Source organism: Chiloscyllium punctatum, chromosome 47, assembly GCF_047496795.1.
Source record: "Chiloscyllium punctatum isolate Juve2018m chromosome 47, sChiPun1.3, whole genome shotgun sequence".
Lineage (NCBI taxonomy): Eukaryota > Metazoa > Chordata > Chondrichthyes > Orectolobiformes > Hemiscylliidae > Chiloscyllium > Chiloscyllium punctatum.
The window spans coordinates 33,598,881-33,620,657 of NC_092785.1; the positions used below are offsets into that span (position 1 = coordinate 33,598,881).

Sequence of the window (21,777 nt, forward strand, 5' to 3'; positions counted from 1 at the left end):
AGATTGACAGGCTAAGTAACTAGACAAAACACTGCCAAATTAAACAGTGCAGGACAATCTGAATTTGTTCACTTTGGAATGGAGGACAAAAGAACAAAGTGTTATTTAAATGTACGAACGAGTTAGAGCGAAGGGTCTATTTCTGTGCTGTACATCTCCAACATTCTGTGCGCTGGTGCACGAGACAAAATTTAGCTTCCAGCGGGAATTCCACCCTGTGAGGAATTGAAACTGGGCGAAGGAGAGATCCTACTCGACAAAACACAGAGTCGAGGGCAATGGGAATAGCTTACCCCCAGGTGAGAAAAGAAACCCAAGAGGGTGGAAAGGAGGGGAAACGCCTCAAGTGTTCCCACTCCTCACTCACTTTCTTTGACACTCTCTGACTCACTCTCTCACAACACACACTCCCTCTCAACATAGGGTGGCACGGTGGCTCAGTGGTTAGAACTGCTGCTTCCGAGCACCAGGGTCCCAGGTTTGATTCCAACCTTGGGCAACCATCTGTGTGGAATTTGCACATTCTGCTTGGGTTTCCTCCCATGGTCTAAGTATGTGTAGGTCAGATGAATTGGCCATGTTAAATTGCCAATGGTGTTAGGTGCATTAGCCATGGGTCTGTGTGGGTTACTTTTCAGAGGGTCGGTGTGGACTTGTTGAGCCAAAGGGCCTGTTTCCACATTGTAGGGAATCTAATCTAATCACTCTGACACAGAATTGCTTTCACATACACTGTCTCTCGCTCTCACACACATACATTCTCACATCTATGTGCTGACTCTCAGGCACACACTTGTAGAACTTTACAAACTCACCCTCTCACAGATTCTCACAATCTTACAAATAGCCCTCACACACCCTCCAGCACTACCTGTCACTCAAACAAACTCAACCACAAACTCTTCCTCCTTCAAAGTCACACTTGCACACACTCTGTCACACACGCTCATGTGTGTGCGTTATGGCAGGGAAGGGTGGGTGGAGGTTTAAATTATTTCTTGGTCTCTGTGTCGCCAGTTCCCCCCCATCACAGCCCTGCCCACCCACCCAGTACTCCTCACAGTCAGCATTTCCAATAAGGCAAACATTGAGAATGGAAAGCAACACGTTTATTGCATAAGGTAAGCGGCCCAGTGAATCATGATGAGCAGAGAGCAGGCTGTGGGATCGATGTTCACATTGACGTCCATGTCCTTCCTGTTGGGGGTGCTGGTCAGGTGAGGCTCCTGCAGCAGAGAGAATGTGGAGTCGGAGGGACCTGGGAAGGTGCTGCCTAAAGTGCGCCAAACAGCTTGAGGAAGCAGGGGTTGCAGTAGGGTTTGTCCTTGTGCTCCTTGAAGCTCCCCAGGCTGAGCTGTTTGAGGCAGAATGCACAGACAAAGTGCTCTGGGTGGAATCTCCGGCCCAGTGCCGATATGCAGCGCCCGCTGATGGGTTTCTGGCACCCGCTGCACAGTGTCCCCTGGCGCTGGTGCCAGTGCAGCTCACAGTAAGGCATCCCGTTCAGTTCGAAGAAACTGGCGCCAGCGAACGGGATGAAACACTCCTGGGGTGGGGTTGGGGGTGGTAAAGGAGAACGGGAGCAGTTACCCTCACGTACAGTAGGAGGCAGCGCCGAGCCTGCCTGGCCTCTTCAACCCCACACATTGAAACAGAAAGGAAACCGGATCACCTCCCCCCCTCCCCCCCCCCCCACACCCCCCACCACCACCACCACCACCACCCCCACCCCCCTCCCCTCACCCTTCCACCCACTCCCGATGTTTTCCCTACAGTCTGGAAATAGGCCCTTTGGCCCAATAATTCCACGCCAACACTCCAAAAGAGTAACCCACCCAAACCCAAGCCCAATTCCCATTACTCTATAGTTACCCTTGACTAATGCATTTAACTTAGGCATCCCTGAACACTATGGGCAACTTATCACAGCCAATCCACTCTAACCTAAACATCCTTGGACAATGTGGGTAATTTAGCATGACCAATCCACCTTAACCTGCACATCATCTTCATATCAAAGATGGAGCTACAGGGAGAGGCGGGATAGGCTGGGGCTGTTTTCCCTGGAGCGTCGGAGGTTGAGGGGTGACCTTATAGAGGTTTATAAAATCACAAGGGGCATGGATAGGATAAGTCAACAAGATTTTTTCCCTGGGGTCGGGGAGTCTGGAACTAGACAGTATTGGTTGTGAGAGGGGACAAGATTTAAAAGGGGCAACTTTCTCACGCGGGGGTGGTGCGTGTATGGAATGAGCTGGCAGAGGAAGAGGTGGAGGCTGGTACAATTGCAGCATTTAAAAGGCATCTGGATGGGTATATGAATAGGAAGGGTTTAGAGAGATATGGGCCAAGTTCTGGCAGATGGGACTAAATTGGGTTGGGATATCTGGTCGGCATGAAGCGAAGGGTCTGTTTCCATGCTGTTTGACCCTATGTCACCCACGTGAAGGCCTTCGTCTGACCCCTGACACTTACCCTGCACACAAAGCACTCTGGATGCCAGACACTGTTGAGTGCTGATAGATAATTGTCCAGCACCGGGTGGTCACAGCTGCCACACTTGGGAGCGAACATGTTGAAATAGTCCTTGCGGCAGTATGGCTTCCCACCTTTCTCGTGGTAACCTGGAAGGGAAGAACGAGAGAAGGATGTGACGCGTGGGAACGGGGCAGTGAACACACAACCTTCTGACCCGGTACAGGGCGGGAGACAGCAAGAGAGGATCAGAGGGATCTGACACCAGCGCATCAGGCACAGGGCCTGACATCCATATCAATCCGTTCGGAGCTGGCGGGGCATTTCCCAAGCAGGTTGGGTCTTAGAACCTGGCTCAGAGGGAGGGAACTACCACCGTGCAGCAAGCCACTCACGCCAACATTCAAGCCCCCATTAGCAGTGTCGGGCCTGAATATCGGTTATGGGCTATAGCAGCCTTTCTGAGCTACTTTGGTGATAGGTCCGTTTTCAGTTTCAATGACATCTCAAGAATTTCTCTGCCGGGGCAACACTCGACCTCAGTGTTCCCATAAAGGGGAAAGCACAGAGGATGAAGAGAATGGCCTGGGCTGATTTCTTTCGTGCGGAGAATGCCATCCAATGGCTGGATTGTCTCTCCATAACCTTCGACCTTTTTAGCTCGGGGACTCAGTAGTTTGTGCTGCTGTCTCACAGAGACAGGGACCCAAGCTTCGTTCAGCCATGATCTTATTGAAAGGAACAGCAGAATCGATGGGCCACATGGCCTACTCTTGCATTCAGTTCTTATCTTCTGATTTTGAGGTACCGTCCGCGGCTCAGGGCTGGAAGGTTCGGTTTCAAATCCCACCCATTTCTTATGGCCATATGACGCAGGGTAATAATGATACTAAGAGCAGAAATCAGGCCATTCAGCCCATCAAGTCTGCTCCGCTATTCGTTCATGGCTGATACATTTCTCAACTCCGTTCTCCCACTTTCCCCTCGTAACCCTGGATCCCCTTGATACTCAAGAACCTATCCAGCTCAGTCTTAAGTAGACTGAATGACCTGGCCTCCCCAGCCTTCTGTGCCAGTGAATTCCATGGATTCCCCACTCTCTGGCTGAAGACGTTTCTCCTTATCTCCACCTGCCCTTTACCCTAAGGCTGTGCCTTCAGGTCCTTGTCTCTCCGACCAATGGAAACTTCTTCCCAACATCCACTCTGTCCAGACCATTCAGAATTCTGTATGTTTCAATGAGAACAACCCCTCATCCTTTTGAACTCCATCCTCAAACATCCCTCATATGTTAAGCTAATGACAGTAATAAGGGATCAATATCATCTGGAGTATCTCTTGGGGGTGTCACAAAACTGGTCCCATTTTTCTAAAAGCTGTACCATTTCTCAACAATACTGTGTCCTTGGTATTTTTCAGATAAGTAATAAACCGCTCCCGGTGCCAATTAGGCTGGTTTGATACAGAGATTAAAGGGCATTGAGAGGCCTTTTTGTGTCTATGTAAACAGATGAGACTTGAGACCAAAGTGGTCATGTTTTAGAAGTGACCTGTATAATGAAAGGGGAGTGGTCTGCTCTCTGGCTGAGCAGCTTAGTTCAGTCCAGAACTAGTTGGGAGTTCAACACTGAGCTGTGTGGAAATTCCTTCTCTCTCTCTGTATCTGTTTCTCTCTCTGTCTCTCTCTCTCTCCTTCTGCTCTTCTAACTTCAACCTGTAAGCATCTGTTTTTCAAGAGGGTTTGCTTATTGGGACTGTTGTGTATATGCGGAGCAGGATAATTAGGTCTAGTTTGGATAGACTGAGTTCTATATTCGTTATTCTGTCCTTTGTGTAAGATCGTGAAGAATTTTTTTGGTCTGTTTTATAACCTGGTAGTCAATCTCGCTAACTTACTCAAGGTAATTTTGACTGAACACTTACTGAAACAAATTGCAAAGTTTCAGTCTGGGCTGCCTGCTTAAGAATGTTTTGAGTGGTCTGGCCTACTCCACAACAGGGGCAAATCAAAATCTCAGCGCACCACTCTCAGCGGGGTGATCAGTGACCACTCCTGAAACACTTACCCTCACTTCCGAATTTCTCACCGCAGTGAGCGCAGAAAAAATGGTCCGGGTGCCAGGTCTTATCCAGCGCCGTGAGCACCTTCTGCAAAATGGAAAGCAGAGCAAAGTTACGAAGACAGGTTTCACCCCGTCAGAATACGCAGAAACATTCCTCTCAGGCTTCTCCACAGATGGCCTGAGGATCAACAAGGCCAAATCTTACAGGGGAAAAAAAATAACAGAAATCATTGGAAAAGCTCAGCGGGTCTGGCAGCATCGCTGGAGAGAAATCGCAGTTGACATTTCAAGTCCAGTGACCTTTCCTCAGAACTGACGGTAGCTAGGGAAAATGTTGGTTTACATGCGGCAGGTAGGGTGAGGGTGAGGGGGGGAGGAATAAACAATAGGTGGGGGAAGAGCCCAAAGGAAGAGAAGAACAGTTGGACTGACAGAGGAGTGGATAATGACCTGACTGGGAGGTGTAACAACTGGTAATGAGGACTGTTGGTGGCTAAGGGGCAGTAGGGTGGCTCAGTGGTTGGCATTGTTGCCTCACAGCACCAGGGACCCGGGTTTGATTCCTCGGGCAACTCTCTATGGAGTTTGCACATTCTCACCAAGTCTGCGTGGGTTTCTTCCGGTTTCCTCCCACAGTCCAAAGATGCTCAGGTCAGGGTGGATTGGTCAGGCTAAATTGCCCCATAGTGTTCAGGGATGTGTAGGTTAGGGTGGATTGGCCATGCTAAATTACCCCATAGTGTTCAGGGATGTGTAGGTTAGGGTGGATTGGCCATGCTAAATTACCCCATAGTGTTCAGGGATGTGTAGTTTAGGGTGGATAGGCCATGCTAAATTACCCCATAGTGTTCAGGGATGTGTAGGTTAGGGTGGATTGGCCATGCTAAATTACCCATAGTGTTCAGGGATGTGTAGTTTAGGGTGGATAGGCCATGCTAAATTACCCCATAGTGTTCAGGGATGTGCAGGTTAGGGTGGATTGGCCATGCTAAATTACCCATAATGTTCCGGGGTATACAGGTTAGGGTGGATTGGCCATGCTAAATTACACATAGTGTTCAGGGATGTGTAGGTTAGCGTGAATTGGCCATGCTAAATTACCCCATAGTGTTCAGGGATGTGTAGGTTAGGGTGGATTGGCCATGCTAAATTACCCCATAGTGCTCAGGGATGTGTAGGTTAGGGTGGATTGGCCATGATAAATTACCCCATAGTGTTCAGGGATGTGTAGGTTAGGGTGGATTGGCCATGCTAAATTACACATAGTGTTCAGGGATGTGTTGGTTAGGGTGGATTGGCCATGCTAAATTGTCCTATAGTGTTCAGGGATGTGTAGATTAGGGTGGAATGGCCGTGCTAAATTACCCCATAGTGTTCAGGGATGTGTAGGTTAGGGTGGAATGGCCGTGCTAAATTACCCCATAGTGTTCAGGGATGTGTAGGTTAGGGTGGATTGGCCGTGCTAAATTGCCCCATAGTGTTCAGGGATGAGTAGGGTATGTGCATTAGCCAGGAGTAAATTTAGAAATAATAGGGTAGGGCAATGGGTCTGGGTGGGATACGTTATGAGTGTCGGTTTGGACTTGTTGGGCTGAAGGCCCTGTTTCTACACTGTCGGGTTTCTTTGTTCTGTGTAACAGTAGGTCATGTGAGAAAGTGAGGACTGGAGATCAGAGTCCAGAGGGTGGTTTCGGAAAAGCTCAGCAGGTCAGGCAGCATCCAAGGAGCAGGAGAATCGATGTTTCAGCCAAAAGCCCGTCATCAGGAATTAGGGTTGAAACATTGGCAGCCAATGTTGTAGGGTCCCGAAACTCCCGAGAACGCGCTGTGAACCCGGAGCTCTGAAGGAGAGCCAGACCAGACTGGAAGCATTAACCGTGTCCCGCAGTGGGGCTCAAAGTGGACTTACGTTGAGAATGGGTCCACCGCAGTATGCGCAACGAGGGCAGAACAAGGTGTGATAATCTTTCTCGCAGTACGCCCGGCAATCGCGCTCGTAAAATCCCCTCAGCCCGATCTCTTCATTGCAGTGTGCGCAAACAAAATGCTCTGGGTGCCAATTCATCCCCAACGCTGTGACAATCTGGGAAAGTCCGAAACAAACATAAAGTTCATTGCGTCAGTTAACGGTGCCTCCAGGCAATTGCTGGCTCACTACATGACCGCGAGATCATGAGGCAAAGGAAGAGGAGGAAGCTCTTCAAAACCTCAAGCCTGCTTGGTCATTCCATAGGATCCCGGCTGATCCTGATGTTCCTCACATCCACTTTCCTAACCTTAACCCCTGATTCGCCCCTACCAGACCCATCAAGAACCCATTGCAACCCTAAATGTACTGATGAGGGCCAAGCGTTGGATGATGTTTATCCAGACTTCAGCAGCGTTCCAGATGGGAGACTGGGAAAGCCTCTCTGGCCCAGTTGTCCCCGGATGCCAGCGGAAGAGCGGGACTCACCGTGCCGATGATTGGCTTCTTGCAGGAGCCACAGAGCCCCTTGGCGTCGGTGCTGACCCCCAGCTGGTGGAGGTCAGATTCCAAAGCGCCCAATATGTTGTCCAGGTTCGTCTCTGCTCCCGGATGAGCAGCTTCCTTGGCGGAAACGGGATCTGATCTGGAAACGGGCGCTTTCTCTTCCAGCCCGCTCGGACCAAAGATCTGAGGGAATAGACAAGTCGGAGTTCAGCATTCCGGCCGGGAATCTGACCGCACCCCCACCCCCCCACCCCACCCCCCTTCACCGCCCTGCTGAGGATCCGGGACAGGGGCACACTGAGACCGGGGCGAAGGACGCCCCCGGAATATCCTCCAGAACCATCAGGTCAAGGAGGAATGTGGACCTGAGGGACCGGCGCAGTTTGCCGAAGTTAACGAAAAGGCAGGTGCAGCATCCCCGTGAGTTACACGTTCATTCCCGCCTATGGTCTGTTAACACCACAGTACTTCTATGGCTGGTCTATTTCAGTTTCTGGTCAATGGTCCCAGGATTTTGATAAGTGGCTGGGTGGGGAGATTCAGTGATGGTGATGCCATTGAATGTCAAGGGACCATGGTTCGATTCTGTCTTGGTCACTGCCTGGCACACCTTTGGCACAGACGATGCCTGCCACTTTGTCTTTCCAAACCTGAGTGACCCCCTGATATGGTTCTTTAGCTTATCAGGACACCTTACACAATTCAGGTTGGCCATCATGTCATCGAGCTGTTGGGCCGCTGACTTTGGACTCAGGAGCTGGGTTTCCGTGGTAACCGGAGGACCCTCCGCTACCTTGCTGCAAGAGAAATGGAAATGCGATGAGTAAACGCTGCAGGTTTGGCGAAGGTCCGTCGAGCAGAATTGAAGAGACGGTGATAAAACCTGGACTGGTACAATCCCATCGCTCTCCGCCTGTTGGTACCGTCAACACGGTCATCCTCCTCGTTGACATCATTGTGATGAACAACTATTGCCAACTTGAGGGGGAATGACCTGTCCACATTGGCGTTGGTGAGGTGAAGGGGTACCCAAAGTGGCCTTAAGGGGGCGCCATTTTACCCTTCCCAACCCCTGCCCTGTATCATGCGATCTTGAGGGGCGTACATAGGGTGAATGGCCAAGCATCCTTTCCCCAGGGTGGGGAAGTCCAGAATCAGGGGTCATAGCATTAAGGTGAGAGGGCGAAGGTATAAAAGGGACCCAAGAGGCAACTTTTTCACATAGAGGGTGGTGCATGTTTGGAATGAGTTGCCAGAAGAACTGAAGGAGGCCGGTACAATGACAGCATTTAAAAGGCATCTGGATGGCTACATGGATAGGAAGGGATGTAGGCTAAATGCTGGCAAATGGGACCAGCTTTATTCAGGACGTCTGGCTGGCATGGATGAGTTGGACCGAAGGGTCTGTTTCCATGCTTTCCGTCACTGTGACTGTATGACAGCAGGGATGGGGAGGGGGTCAGAGTTGGGGGCAGTGGTGGGGGGGGAGGTTTGGAGTAGGTGATCGAGCTTCTGAAATGAGTTACTCATCCTTGCTACCCACTAAGCTGTTGGCTAGCCCACCTAACCTTGCCCCAAGGTTCGGAATCTGCTGGCAAGTAATGGTCCACCAAAGGGACAATTCCAACCCATCTGCACTAGGGTGGGGGTTGGGGGAGGGGCAAAGGAATGGGTGGAAAGGTGTTGGAGACTGCAGAGCCACCTCATCAAGACCTCATCCTGGAAGGGACTGGTCTCTCAATCAAAGATCTTCTGACCAGAATGGTTGTATTTACTGAGGCTGTGAAGTAGGGATGAGCGAGGGAAACCCCTCCTCCAGAAACTAATGTCGATAGATGGCGTTCATCTGGATACAGGAAAGATGCTGTCGAGCTGGGAGAGGGGTCAAAAGAGATGTTGTCGGTTATGGAAGGTTTGAGTTGGAAGGAGAGGCTGGACACGTTGGGACTTTCCTTTTTCACCGGGGCGTTGGAGGTTGGGGGGGGGAGGGGGCAACCTGATAGAAGTTTATGAAATAATGAGTGTAGGTAGATGTTAATGGCAGCTGTCTTTTCACGAGAGTGGAGGTTTTAGAGACTGGGGGCAGGGGACACATTTTCAAGGTGAGAGGAAAGAGGTTTAAAAAAGACACGAGGGGAAAACATTTTACATAGGGGGCGGTTCGCTTCCTGAGGGAGTGGTGGACGTGGGCACCATTAGAATGTTTAAAAGGTCAGGCCAAGAATAGGTAGGTAATGTTTGGGTATATGGGAGAGGGGGAGGCAGCCGGGGTCAGATCAGTTTAGGATGATGTTCAGCATGGACTCTTTGCAGAAGTGTCTGTTTCTGTGCTGTATGACTCTATCACCACAATTCACAGAGATATTCTACAAGGGAAGCATTGCTAAACCACAGCATTCATTGCAAAAGGAATAAAGGTGCAGATATCACTGTCTGTTGATTGGATTTTGAAAATTTTAATCAAGACAGGCAGAGGTGAAAACCACACAAGGCAAGGGGACTATATCTCCAGCTTAATAGATGTATCTTATCACCAGGAAAGGGGCGGAGGGGAAGTGGGGGGAGCGGGGCGACTTTTGACACGATGAGTAATTAGATGTTGAAAAATGTTCAGCCTGATTTAATGTAAGATTAAATCTCAAACGTTCTAAGAAGAACTGCAGAATGACAAAGCAGAGATATTTGCGAGGTGACACTGAGGGATGTGAAATTAAGTCATCAATGCAGCTGGTCCAGCTGGACTCACTGGTCTCCTGTGCAGGAGCATTTAATTACTCTTTAAACTTTTATCAGTAAATGTTATTAAAGGGAAGAAATGGGCTCCCTTAACTTTGTGACGATACCACGGCCTTAAGAGGTGCACTTTGTCTCAACGTCTCTTCACAAAAACAAACCAGGGGACAGAGGTGTCAGTTGGTCTAGTCAGAGCCAATAAAGTAATCAGTATGTGGGGCTTTGAGGTTTTATTTTAAGTTGGGACAATAGAACCAACCTGAACTGGTGGGGTCAAGGTCTACCAGAACCGAGTTTTAGTTTGAGCTTGTAGCAGTTGATGGGATCCTGAAGCTGGGTTTGGAAGCTGCAGTGCAACTCTCCCTGCTACTCTATCTCTCTCTCTCTTTCTCCCCCTCTCTCTCTTTCTCCCCCCTTTCTCTTTCTCCCCATCTCTCTTTCTCTCTCCCTCTCACCCTCTCTCTCTCTCCCTCTCTCTCTCTTTCTTTCTCTTTCTCTCCCTCTCTCTCTCTTTCTCTCTCCCTCTCTCTCACTGTCTCTTTTTCTCTCTTGCTCTTGCTCTTGTTCTCTCTCTCTCCCCCCCACCCCTCTCTCTCTCACACACACACAGAGATTTCTCTTGATATTTTTTCCCTCCTGGACTGGAGAATGGCCTGTGAGACAATCCATTTTACTGAATTTGCCTTTGCCGAGGGTGTGTTTATGAGAATGTTCTGTATTGGAACAGTTACCGTTTAGTAGTTGAATAATCTCTTATTCTGCTAAGTTTTCCAATTGACTTATTTCAACTACAGCGGATGAATAAAGTGTGTTGTGCTTCAAACCTGGTAGTTTGGCCAATCCAATTGCATCCAGAACTCAATGTCTAGAACTTGCCTTGAGATTAACAAAATGTTAGAGTCTAGGCTATCCTCTCCATATATTTTTGAGGGAGTTTGGTTTGATTTGGTCCAGAACAACTTACAAGAAGCGATGTTCATTCCAAAATACGTGCCACTATAAACTCCTTTGCTCTGCTGTTCCTTAATGAAAAGAAACGAGCCTTTATCTCATGGCACTAGATTTTAATTGAATCTGTAAGGAAAGGTGAAATGACGATGCAACTTTGTGGTGTTGTGTGTATTGGATATCCCTCATTAACGATGGTACAAATTGAATTGAGCATTAAGATGAGAGAGGATTGTACAACTTCCAGTCGAGTTGCATGCAAACACGGCAAAGTCGGAATCGGGGGGAGCAAGGGTAGGCCATTCTCCAGCCGCCTCTGCTATTCCATGGGATTATGGCTGCTCTGATTGTAACTTCACTCCCCTGCCGAGCAACCACCACAACCACCCCGCCCCGATAATTTCGCTTAAACTTCCGCTTAAAAATAATCTGTCAAGGAGTTCCAGCTAAGGAGTGACTGACCTTTTCTGCATTGCTCAAGGCTGCATTTGTATTCTCATCATTCGGAGCACCCAAATGTGACTTCGTGATCGTGCCTGACTCCAAAGGAGGGGGCAGTGGGTTGACCAACTCAGGCACGCACTTCAGTCAGGAACATTTTAACCGCAATGGAAGCAGCACCACTGGTCCACACTCACCTGCCAACTGGAGCACTTCTGTTAACTTCATCTCCCGTCACCTTTGCTGCTTCATTAAATCGGGTCTGGTAGACGACCTGAAAGTGGGAGAGATGTGCAGAGCCCACCTCAGAGGCAGCAAGCACTCAACGGTCAATAATTTTACCTCAGCAGTAATCCCTGTCACGTCGCCAGACAGATCTCTGCAACTACAAGGGGTGGAAATCTGACTCACGACCCCTCCATCCACCCATTGCAGGAGTAATGTCCAGATTTTGAAATCGAAATGTATGGGAATATTCGATCATTGCATTTCCTGTTTTGGCGCCCACTCAAATGTCAGTCCAAATGCATGACCTCCCGGCTCAGAGACAGGAACACTGCTGCGGTGCCCCATTCATCATAAATGTTTTTTAAAAAAACTTTTTTATTAAACTATTTTTCTTCACCTGTTCAGAGATGTTACACCTCTTGAGCCCGGGACTCCCGTTCCAGTGGTGTGGACTCTGCCAGTGCACCACCAGAGGGACACCCTTATCAAATTCGTTTTTTTTTATTCAACCTATTTTTCCAATCAATCTGTTCAGAGATATTATTGCACACACCTCTGAAGCAAGTGGGACAAGAATCCAGGTCTCTTGAACCAGGGTAGACGCACTACCACTGTGCCAAAAGAGGGCCCTCGTCGCCTTTTTTTTAATTCCACCTATTTTTCCAATCAACCTATTCGGAGATTTGATTGCACGCGCCTCTGGACTAGGTGGGACATGAACCCAGGGCTTTTTATTCAGGGGGTAGGGACATTATCACTGTGCCATAAGAGGGCCCTCATCATTTTTTATAATTAACATGTTTTTCTAGTCAGCTTGTTCAGCGGTGTTATTGCAAACGTCTGGAGCAGGTGGAACCTGGGCTTCCTAGTCCAGAGATAGGTACATTGCCACAGCGTCTTCATCATCCTTGTCAGGAGATGAAGGAGAATAGTTTCATGGGCATGCAATTTAGCTTAAAAGCCAGCGGGAGGGATTATGGAAGGGTTCAACAGACTGACCCATCAAGTTCTTAGCAAACGATATATTCCAGGGCCAGCAAGTCCTAACGTGGGACTTGAACCTGGATACATTCAACACATCAAGAGATAGGCGAATGACCCTCGGGTCACAACACCGTAGCACACCAACCGTCGCCGTTGGTCAGCCGCTGACGACCGTTGTTGAGAGAATTCTTACTTGTAAGAGCGCTGGGTTGGATGCATCTGGTGCCTGTGGACTGCTCTTCGTCGGGCACGCTGTGATGAGGTTAACATCCGAGGAAGCTTGCGGGGTCGGGTCTCCTTCCCAGCTGCTCACGGACGTTTGCTCGAGTTCGGCCAACAATAAGTCTGGAAGCACATGGACCAACAGACGGTGACCTGAGTTCGCCATGCAATCCCATTCTCCAGCCCAGTCAATGACCCGGACGTCAGCTGAAGAAATCTCACTGACCCTTTCCTGGGCTTTCCATTTCCGACTGAATGCACTGTCCACCCTTTATGCTTCACCCAAGGGGGTACAGCACAGAAGGAGACCATTCGTTCCCTTGGTTCCTGCACTGGCCAATCATCTACTCGAACCCCATTGTGCAACCAGATCTAAATAATCATCCAATTCCCCTCTTGAATGCCTCAATTGAACCTGCCCTCCCCAACATTTCCAAGCAGTGCTTCCCAAACGCTGACTACTCTTGTGTAAAAGTGCACTTCCTCATCTATCCCTTGCTTCCATTGCCTCCTCGTTCTTGTTCCATTTCTCCCTGTCCACTACCTCCAGCTCGCTCACGATTTTGAAGACCTCTGTCAAGCCTCCCTTCAGCCTTCATCCCTCCAATGAGAAATCCCAGCTTCTTCACTCCTACACTCTTGGCTGAATTTTCCCATTCCTGGAATCATTCCCCTAAACGTGTTCTGTACTCTCTCTCTCCTTCTCTCACATTCACGTCCTTCCTTCGTGGGACACCTACACAATGAAGTCGAACGAGTTTCCTTGTAAAAGCCCCCCTCCTCTTTTACCTATTAGTAAAGCTAAGAACGTCGGGCAGTTTCTCAACTGCTCTCTCTACCTGATCTTCAATGGTCTGTGTGCACTCAAATCAGCGTCCCCCTTTGAAATTGCATACCTGCTTTTTTTTTCATACTGTATTTCAATGTTCTTCCAACCAACATGTTCTTCCAATGTTCTTCCTATCTTACATTTCTATGCATTAAACCTCATCTGCCACCTATTCACCACCAATCTGTCGAGATCCTTTTGGAATGCCACACTGTCATCCTCAATTCTTCCAAGTTTCATGGCACCTGCACACTAACCCACATTAGGAAAATCACAGGGAACTTCCACTATCAAACAGCCTCCAACCTGAAAAGAAAATCCATTGACCATCTCTCTCTCTCTCTCTGTTTCCTATCACGAAGCCAATTTTGTATCTGCCTTGTGACAGTCACATTTATACCATGAACAGTAACTTTACTCGTGGGTCTGTTGCATGGCACTGTTTAACACACCTCCTGAAAATCCATGTACACCACACTAACGGTGTCACTGCCATTGAGCCTGTCACCTCTTCAAAACAAAACTGCAGTACGTTTGTTCAACATGATTTCCCCTTGAGAAGTCCAGGCTGACTCTCCTACATGTGACTTTTTTTTTTATTCAGTGACGACTATTTCTGTCATAGAATTACGGAATCCTTACAGTGCGAAAGCAAGCCATTCGGCCCATCGAGTCCACACCGACCCTCCAAATAGCACCCCAGCCTGCACCTATCCCTGTAACCGATCACTTCCCATGGCTAATCCACCGAGCCGAGACACGATGGGCAATTTAGCACAGCCAATCCACCCAAATCTGCACATCATTGGACTCTGTAGGGATTCTAATCTAATTCGTATCAGTGTAGAAATTTCCTCTCCACAGTCCTTTATTTCCTTTCACTTTGATTAGCTTAAAATCCATTAGGTTCCCTACAGTGTGGAAACAGGCCCTTCGGCCCAACAAGTCCACACTGACCCTCCGAAGAGTAAACCACCCAGACCCATTCCCCCACCCAAAATTTATCCCTGACTAATGCACTATGGGTAATTTAGTATGGCCAATCCACCCTAACCCGCACATCCCTGAACACTATGGGGTAATTTAGCATGGCCAATCCACCCTAACCCGCACATCCCTGAACACTATGTGGTAATTTAGCACTGCCAATCCACCCTAAGCTACACATCCCTGAACACTATGGGGTAATTTAGCATGGCCAATCCACCCTAACCTACACATCCCTGAACACTATGGGGTAATTGAGCATGGCCAATCCACCCTCACCTACACATCCCTGAACACTATGGGTAATTTAGCATGGCCAATCCACCCTTACCTGCGCATCTTTAGAGTGGGAGGAAACCAGACCACCCAGAGGAAACACAAGCAGATTCGAGAAGAATGTGCAAACTCCACACAGACAGTTACCCGGGCTGAGGCAGCAGTGCTAACCAGTAAGCCACCATGCCACCTTCCTGTGGGAGGAGCCTAGAGCACCCTGAGGAAACCACGTAGACACAGGGAGAAAGTGCAAACACCACTCCCGAGTAATCATTCCTCAAAGCTTCGCCACCAGTGCCTTCGCCACTCAATTCCTTAAACGTCCTGCCACACATCTCATCCTTTCTCAGCGCCTTGTCAATTTTAAATCCAATACCCTCCTCTTTATTAATTTTGAACACTTGCAGTGACGGAGTTTCGTCTTCTGTCACCAGGATCCGTGCAGTATCTTCCTTCTTCGCAAAGGCTAGTGCAAAATATTTGTCTCGCAGGTTTGAGTTCAGAAGGTCAAAATAACGTTTGCCTTCCTAACTACTTGTTAAAATTCCCTGTTGACTTCCATGAACGGGTGTGCAAGGACACCCAGTTCCCTTTGTACATCCACACATCCCGATAATGTCACCATTTAAATAAGTCAGCACCTTCCTGTTTTTCACATCAAAGTGTCACAGTTTTTGTTTTGCCCACTCGCTCAACTTGACTGTATCATCTTGAAGACTATTTGCAAAAATCTCCTCACAACACACAATCTCACCGAGTTTTGTGCAAGTCAGCAACCCTGGAAATGTCAGCTTTGAACCCCTCATTCAGGTCATTCGTCCATAGTGTGAATAGCCGGGATCAAGCACTCATTCTTGTGGTACCCCGCTCGCCATTGGCGACCACTTGAAAAAATAGCCATTTAGTCCCAATCGCAATTTCCTTGCGGATGTCACTAAATTGATCTTAATCATCTGAGCTAGCAGGTTGTGGAATGGCAGATGGAATTAAATTTAGAATACATGCAAGCTGTTGCATTTTGCTATGACAAACCAGAGCAGGATTGCTACTGTAAGGCCCTGGAAAGTGTTGTTGAACAGAGAGGCAGAGGGGTGCAGGTACATAGTTCCTGGCAAGTGGTGTCATAGGTAGTCAGGGTGGTGAAGAAGGCATTTGGAATACATTGAGTATTGAAGTTGGGATGTCATGTTTACAGCTGGACAGGACATCAGTGAGGCCACTTTTGGAATACCGCACACAGTTCGTGTCACCCTGCAAGAGGAAGGATGTTATGAAACTGGAAAGGGCTCAGAAAAGATTTACAATGGTGTTACCAGGACCAGAGGTTCTAAGGAGAGGCAGGATAGGCTGGGACTTTGTTTTCCCGGAGGGTAAGAGGTTAAGAAGTTTATAAAATCATGAGGGGCATGGATAAGGTGAATTGCAAAGTTCGTTTCCTCAGACTAGGGGAGTCCAGAACTAGAAGGTATGGGTTTAGGGTAAGAGGGGAAAGATATAAAAGGGACCTAAGGGGCAACCTTTTCACGCAGAGGGTGGTACGTGTATGGAACGAGGAGGTGGTGGAGGCTGGTGCAATTATAGCAATTAAAAATATCTGGATGGGTAGAAAGGTTGGAAGGGATATGGCCAAAAGACAGGTAAGTGAGACTAGTTTAATTTGGGAAACTGGGTTAGCATGGATGAATGGGACTGACGGGTCTGTTTCCCTGCTGTATGACTCTCTGATTCTTAATCCTTGCTGACATATTAACTCCCTTCCACAAGTGTTTTAGCTTTGCTGACTATCCTCTTATCAAGAGCCTTCTGCAAATTCAAATGCTCCACCTCCACCCAATCCTCCTTTAGACAATTCTGGCAGTGCAGACAAAGGCCATTCAGCCCATCACGCCCACTGACCCTCTGATGAGCATCCCAACCATATCCACCATATACCATGGCTAACCCACCTAACCTACACATCCCTGAATATGCTAAATTACCCTATAGTGTTCAGGGATGTGCAGGTTAGGGTGGATTGGCCATGCTAAATTACCGGATTAGTGGTGCTGGAAGAGCACAGCAGTTCAGGCAGCTTCCAAAGAGCAGCGAAATCGACGTTTTGGGCAAAAGTGCCTTTATTCCTGATGAAGGGCTTTTGCCCGAAACGTCGATTTCGCTGCTCGTTGGATGCTGCCTGAACTGCTGTGCTCTTCCAGCACCACTAATCCAGTATTTGGTTTTCAGCATCTGCAGTCATTGTTTTTACCATGCTAAATTACCCCATACTGTTCAGGGATGTGCAGGTTAGGGTGGATTGGTCATGCTAAATTACCCCATACTGTTCAGGGATGTGCAGGTTAGGGTGGATTGGTCATGCTAAATTACCCCATAGTGTTCAGGGATGTGCAGGTTAGGGTGGATTGGTCATGCTAAATTACCCATAGTGTTCAGGGATTGAACATAGAACATTACAGCGCAGTACAGGCCCTTTGGCCCTCGATGTTGCGCCGCCCTGTCATACTAATCTGAAGCCCATCCCACCTACACTATTCCAAATACGTCCATATGCCTGTCCAATGACGACTTAAATGCACTTAAACTTGGCGAATCTACTACCGATGCAGGCAAAGCATTCCATAGCCTTACAACTCTCTGAGTAAAGAAACTACCTCTGATATCTGTCTTATACCTATCTCCCCTCACTTTAAAGTTGTGTCCCCGCATGTTTGCCATTCCCATACTTGGAAAAAGGTTCTCCCTGTTCACCCTATATAACCCTCTGATTATCTTGTATGTCTGTATTAAGTCACCTCTCAACCTTCTTCTCTCTAACGAGAACAACCTCAAGGCCCTCAGCCTTTCCTCATAAGACCTTCCCTCCATACCAGGCAACATCCTAGTAAATCTCCTCTGCACCCTTTCCAAAGCTTCCACATCCTTCTTATAATGCGGTGACCAGAACTGTACACAATACTCCAAGTGTTGCCATACCAGAGCTTTGTACAGCTGCAGAATAACTTCCTGGTTCCGGAACTCAATCCCTCTGTTAATAAAGGCCAAAACACTCTATGCCTTCTTAACAACCCTGTCAATCTGGGTGGCAACTTTCAGGGATCTGTGTACATGGACACCGAGATCTCTCTGCTCATCTGTGCTCCCAAGAATCCTACCATTAACCCAGTACTTTGCATTCCGATTACTCTGGCCAAAGTGTATCCCCTCACACTTGTCCACATTAAACTCCATTTGCCATCTCTCAGCCCAGCTCTGCATCCTATCTATGTCTCTCTGCAACGTACTAAATCCTTCCTCACTATCCACAACTCCACCAACCTGAGTGTCGTCTGCAAATTTACTAACCCACCCTTCTAAGCCCTCATCCAAGTCATTTATAAAACTGACGAACAGCAGTGGACCCAACACCGACCCTTGTGGTATGCCGCTAGTAACCAAGATGAACATGTTCCATCAACTACAACCCTCTGTTTTCTTTCAGCAAGCCAATTACTGATCCAACCTGCTATGTCTCCCACAATCTCATTCCTCCACATTTTGTATAATAGCCCACTGTAGGGAACCTTATCGAACGCCTTGCTGAAATCCATATACACCACATCAACCGGTTTACTCTCATCTACCTGTTTGGTTACTTTGTCAAAAAAACTCAATAAGATTCGTTTGGCACGACCTACCCTTCACAAAACCGTGCTGACTGTCCCTGATCAGATTATTCTTTTCTAGATGGTTATAAATCCTATCTCTTATAACCTTTTCCAACACTTTACCACCAACTGAAGTGAGACTCACTGGTCTGTAATTACCAGGGTTGTCTCCACTACCTTTTTTGAACAAGGGAACCACATTTGCAATCCTCCAGCCCTCAGGCACTATTCCTGTAGACAATGATGATTTGAAGATCAATGCCAAAGGCTCGGCAATCTCTTCCCTTGCTTCCCAGAGGATCCTAGGATAGATCCCATCCGGTCCAGGGGACTTGTGTATTTTCACACTCTGCAGTATTTCTAATACCTCTTCCTTGTGAATCTCAATCTCTTCTAGTCTAGTTGCAAGTATCACTGTATTTTCCTCACCAACATTTTCATTTTCTATAGTGAACACTATCGAAAAATATTTATTTAGTGCTTCCCCTATCTCCTCTGACACCACACACAACTTCCCACTATTATCCTTGATTGTCCCTAATTTAATTCTCGTCATTCTTTTATACCTATGGAAAGGGTTAAACTTGATCCTATCCGCCAACAACTTCTCATGCCCCCTCCTGGCTCTTCTGAGCTCTCTTTTTAGCTCTTTCCTGACCTCCTTGTGACCCTCAAGCGCCCTAACTGAGTTTTCACATTTTGTCCTAACATAAGCCTTCTTCTTCTTCTTGACCATGGATTCCACTTCCTTAGTAAATCACGGCTCACGCGTTCTATGTCTTCCTCCCTGCCTGACAGGTACATACTTATCTAGGACACACAGGAGCTTTTCCTTGAATAAGCTCCACATTTTTAATGTGCTCATCCCCTGCAGTTTCCTTCCCCATTCTACGCTTCCTAAACCTTTCCAAATTGCATCATATTTTCCCTTCCCCCAGCTGTAACTCTTGCTCGGTGGAGTACACCTATCCCTTTCCATCACTAAAGTAAACCTGACAGAATTGTGATCACTGTCTCCAAAGTGCACACCTACTTCCAAATCTAACACCTGGCCTGTGTAGGTTAGGGTGGATTGGTCATGCTAAATTACTCTATAGTGTTCAGGGGTGTGTAGTGGTCATGCTAAATTGCCCCGTACTGTTCAGGGATGTGTAGGTTAGGGTGGATTGGCCATGCTAAATTACCCATAGTGTTCAGGGATGTGTAGGTTAGGGTGGATTGGCCATGCTAAATTACCCCATAGTGTTCAGGGATGTGGAGGTTAGGGTGGATTGGCCATGCTAAATTACCCATAATGTTCAAGGATGTGTAGGTTAGGGTGGATTGGCCATGCTAAATTGCCCCATAGTGTTCAGGGATGTGTAGGTTAGGGTGGATTGGCCATGCTAAATTACCCCATAGTGTTCAGGGATGTGGAGGTTAGGGTGGATTGGCCATGCTAAATTACCCATAGTGTTCAAGGATTTGTAGGTTAGGGTGGATTGGCCATGCTAAATTGCCCCATGCTGTTCAAGGGTGTGGATGTTCAGGTGGATTGGCCATGCTAAATTACCAAATAGTATTTGGGGATGTGTAGGTTAGGGTGGTTTGTCCATGGGAAATTCCCATAGTGTCCAGGGATGTGTAGGCTGGGTGCATTCATCAGGAGTGAATGGTCTGGGTGGGCTACTCTTCAGAGGGTTGTTGTGGACTTGTTGGGCCAAAGGACCTGTCTCCACACTGTACAGATTCTATGGTATATAACACACTCTCGCGTCTCATCCCTGCTCCAGGAGATTGGATTGAGTTTGGGCGTCTGCTTCCTTGGGAGTGTTGGACTGTGTGGTCAGAGGTGTGGAGCTCAATCCTGACGGCTTCACAAGCCGGGATTGAACGTGTTAACTCCTGAGGGCTGACACCAGATGCCAGCCTGGCAGGGATGGCTGACTCATATCGAATCCCCCCAGTCAGAGGAAGTGAGAGGACCACAAAAGGAAATCGTTTGCTCATGCCTCTGCAAGCTGAGCATTTGAGCTCCTGCAAACAGCTACAAGAGGAAACATCAGGATTGCCCTTTGCAACCGATATCTTTTCAATTAGTCTGACACCGGATCCCAACTTGCTCAAGGGTCCAGCAATTTGGCCCCCAGCCTTTTTTTGTTTTTTTTTTTGCGAAACATTTCACTAGATTTCGCTCACGGGTCTGCTTTGCCGCTCACATAAGTGTCTGTGATCAAAATCAGAAGCAAAAACAGATGAGCACACAACCTACTCTGAGACGCACTATTCTCCAGTTCGGAAACCGCAGCCCAGCAGAACTAGCACTCCAACTGTTCGTGCTTCCGTTCACAGAATTTTGGTGTTAAATAGTAGCAGTGACAACGGATGATTAATCCAGAAGCCCAATTCAAAACAGAATTGTGGAAAGAGAAGTTGCAATCTCCAACCGTGCGCACTGCTGGAGTTTATACGTGATGAATAAATTCGAGAATTGGGAACTAGCCTTATCGGTTGCTTCAACGTTTGTAGAAAGATCGTGTTTCACGACTTTTTAAAAAATTCACATGCAGGACGTGGGTGTCCCTGGCTGAGCATAGCATTTATTGCCCCGTCCGTAGTTGCCCCCCCCCCCTCAGAAGGTATGGGGACGGGGAGGAATGGTTGAGCTGTCTTCTTGACCCGCTGCAGTTCGTGTGCTGTGGGTAGACCCACAACGTCCCTGAGGGAGGGAATTCCAGGATTCTGACCCAGCCACACTGAAGGGAACGGCGATAGATTTCCGAGTAGGATGGTGAGGGGCTCGGAGGGGAACTTGCCAAGGGGCGGTGTGAGACGCTGTGTCCTTGACACAGGGAGAGGATAAGACACTGATGCGACAGTATTGTGCAAATCACTGACACAGAAAAGTGCACTGTTTCCACCGACTCCCCTCATAGACTCACAAGAGTTCAACTCACAGGTTTTGGAAACTCCCTTCCTCTGCCTCCTAGTCTTTTCTCTTTTTTTCTCCCCACTACTGTAACACTCTCTCTTTCCACAGGCAGGTGCTATTGGAGACTTACCCAGTTCATCCATGGGGGCAACGGCAGAAGGACAAGACTCTTGCCCTCTTGACTGCTGTTACTCTTGAGTTGTCTCCCTGGACGGAGGTAATTAGACTCTCTCTCTCTCTCTCTCTCTCTCTCTCGCTGTTCTCCGCCTCTCAGGAAATGCAGACTCACCCCACTTTGACTCATACGGCGCTGATCTGAAATCCGGGTTAGTCAGTTGAGTCGGAGGAGCCCACCCCACCTCCTCCTTCCCCTCCATTCTGCCAATTCCTGAGAGTCATTGGCCATTCGGCCCATCGAGACCCTCCCTCTCCCTTACTGAACAGGGCTAACCCACCTATCCCACTTTTCCTGTCTCAGGTACCTTCAGTACCTTTAGCCTCTATAAATCTAAGTACTCAGAGAGATGTACAGCACAGAAACAGACCCTTTGGTCCAGTTCATCCAT

At 48.1% G+C, this 21,777-nt stretch overlaps 1 protein-coding gene across 1 annotated transcript; it reads right to left on the minus strand.

Moving 5' to 3' along the window:
- Window positions 1-1,087: 1,087 nt before the first annotated feature.
- LOC140468571 (leupaxin-like) lies at window positions 1,088-21,460 on the minus strand. Its single transcript, XM_072564665.1, has 9 exons — window positions 21,342-21,460; window positions 12,539-12,690; window positions 11,331-11,407; window positions 7,709-7,808; window positions 6,994-7,194; window positions 6,448-6,621; window positions 4,542-4,623; window positions 2,476-2,624; window positions 1,088-1,546 (listed from the first exon to the last, which is right to left on the minus strand). The coding sequence occupies exons 1-9, from the start codon at window positions 21,352-21,354 to the stop codon at window positions 1,274-1,276; spliced, it is 1,221 nt and encodes a 406-aa protein (XP_072420766.1). The 5' UTR covers window positions 21,355-21,460; the 3' UTR covers window positions 1,088-1,273.
- Between the last annotated feature and the right edge of the window lie 317 nt (window positions 21,461-21,777).

Coding starts and splice junctions, on each gene's coding strand:
- LOC140468571 (XM_072564665.1), bottom strand. Junction 7,195..7,708: donor TGATGGCCAACCTGAATTGT/GTAAGGTGTCCT, acceptor CTATTCCCTCAG/ATCTTTGGTCCGAGCGGGCT. Junction 6,622..6,993: donor AGAAGCCAATCATCGGCACG/GTGAGTCCCGCT, acceptor GGACTTTCCCAG/ATTGTCACAGCGTTGGGGAT.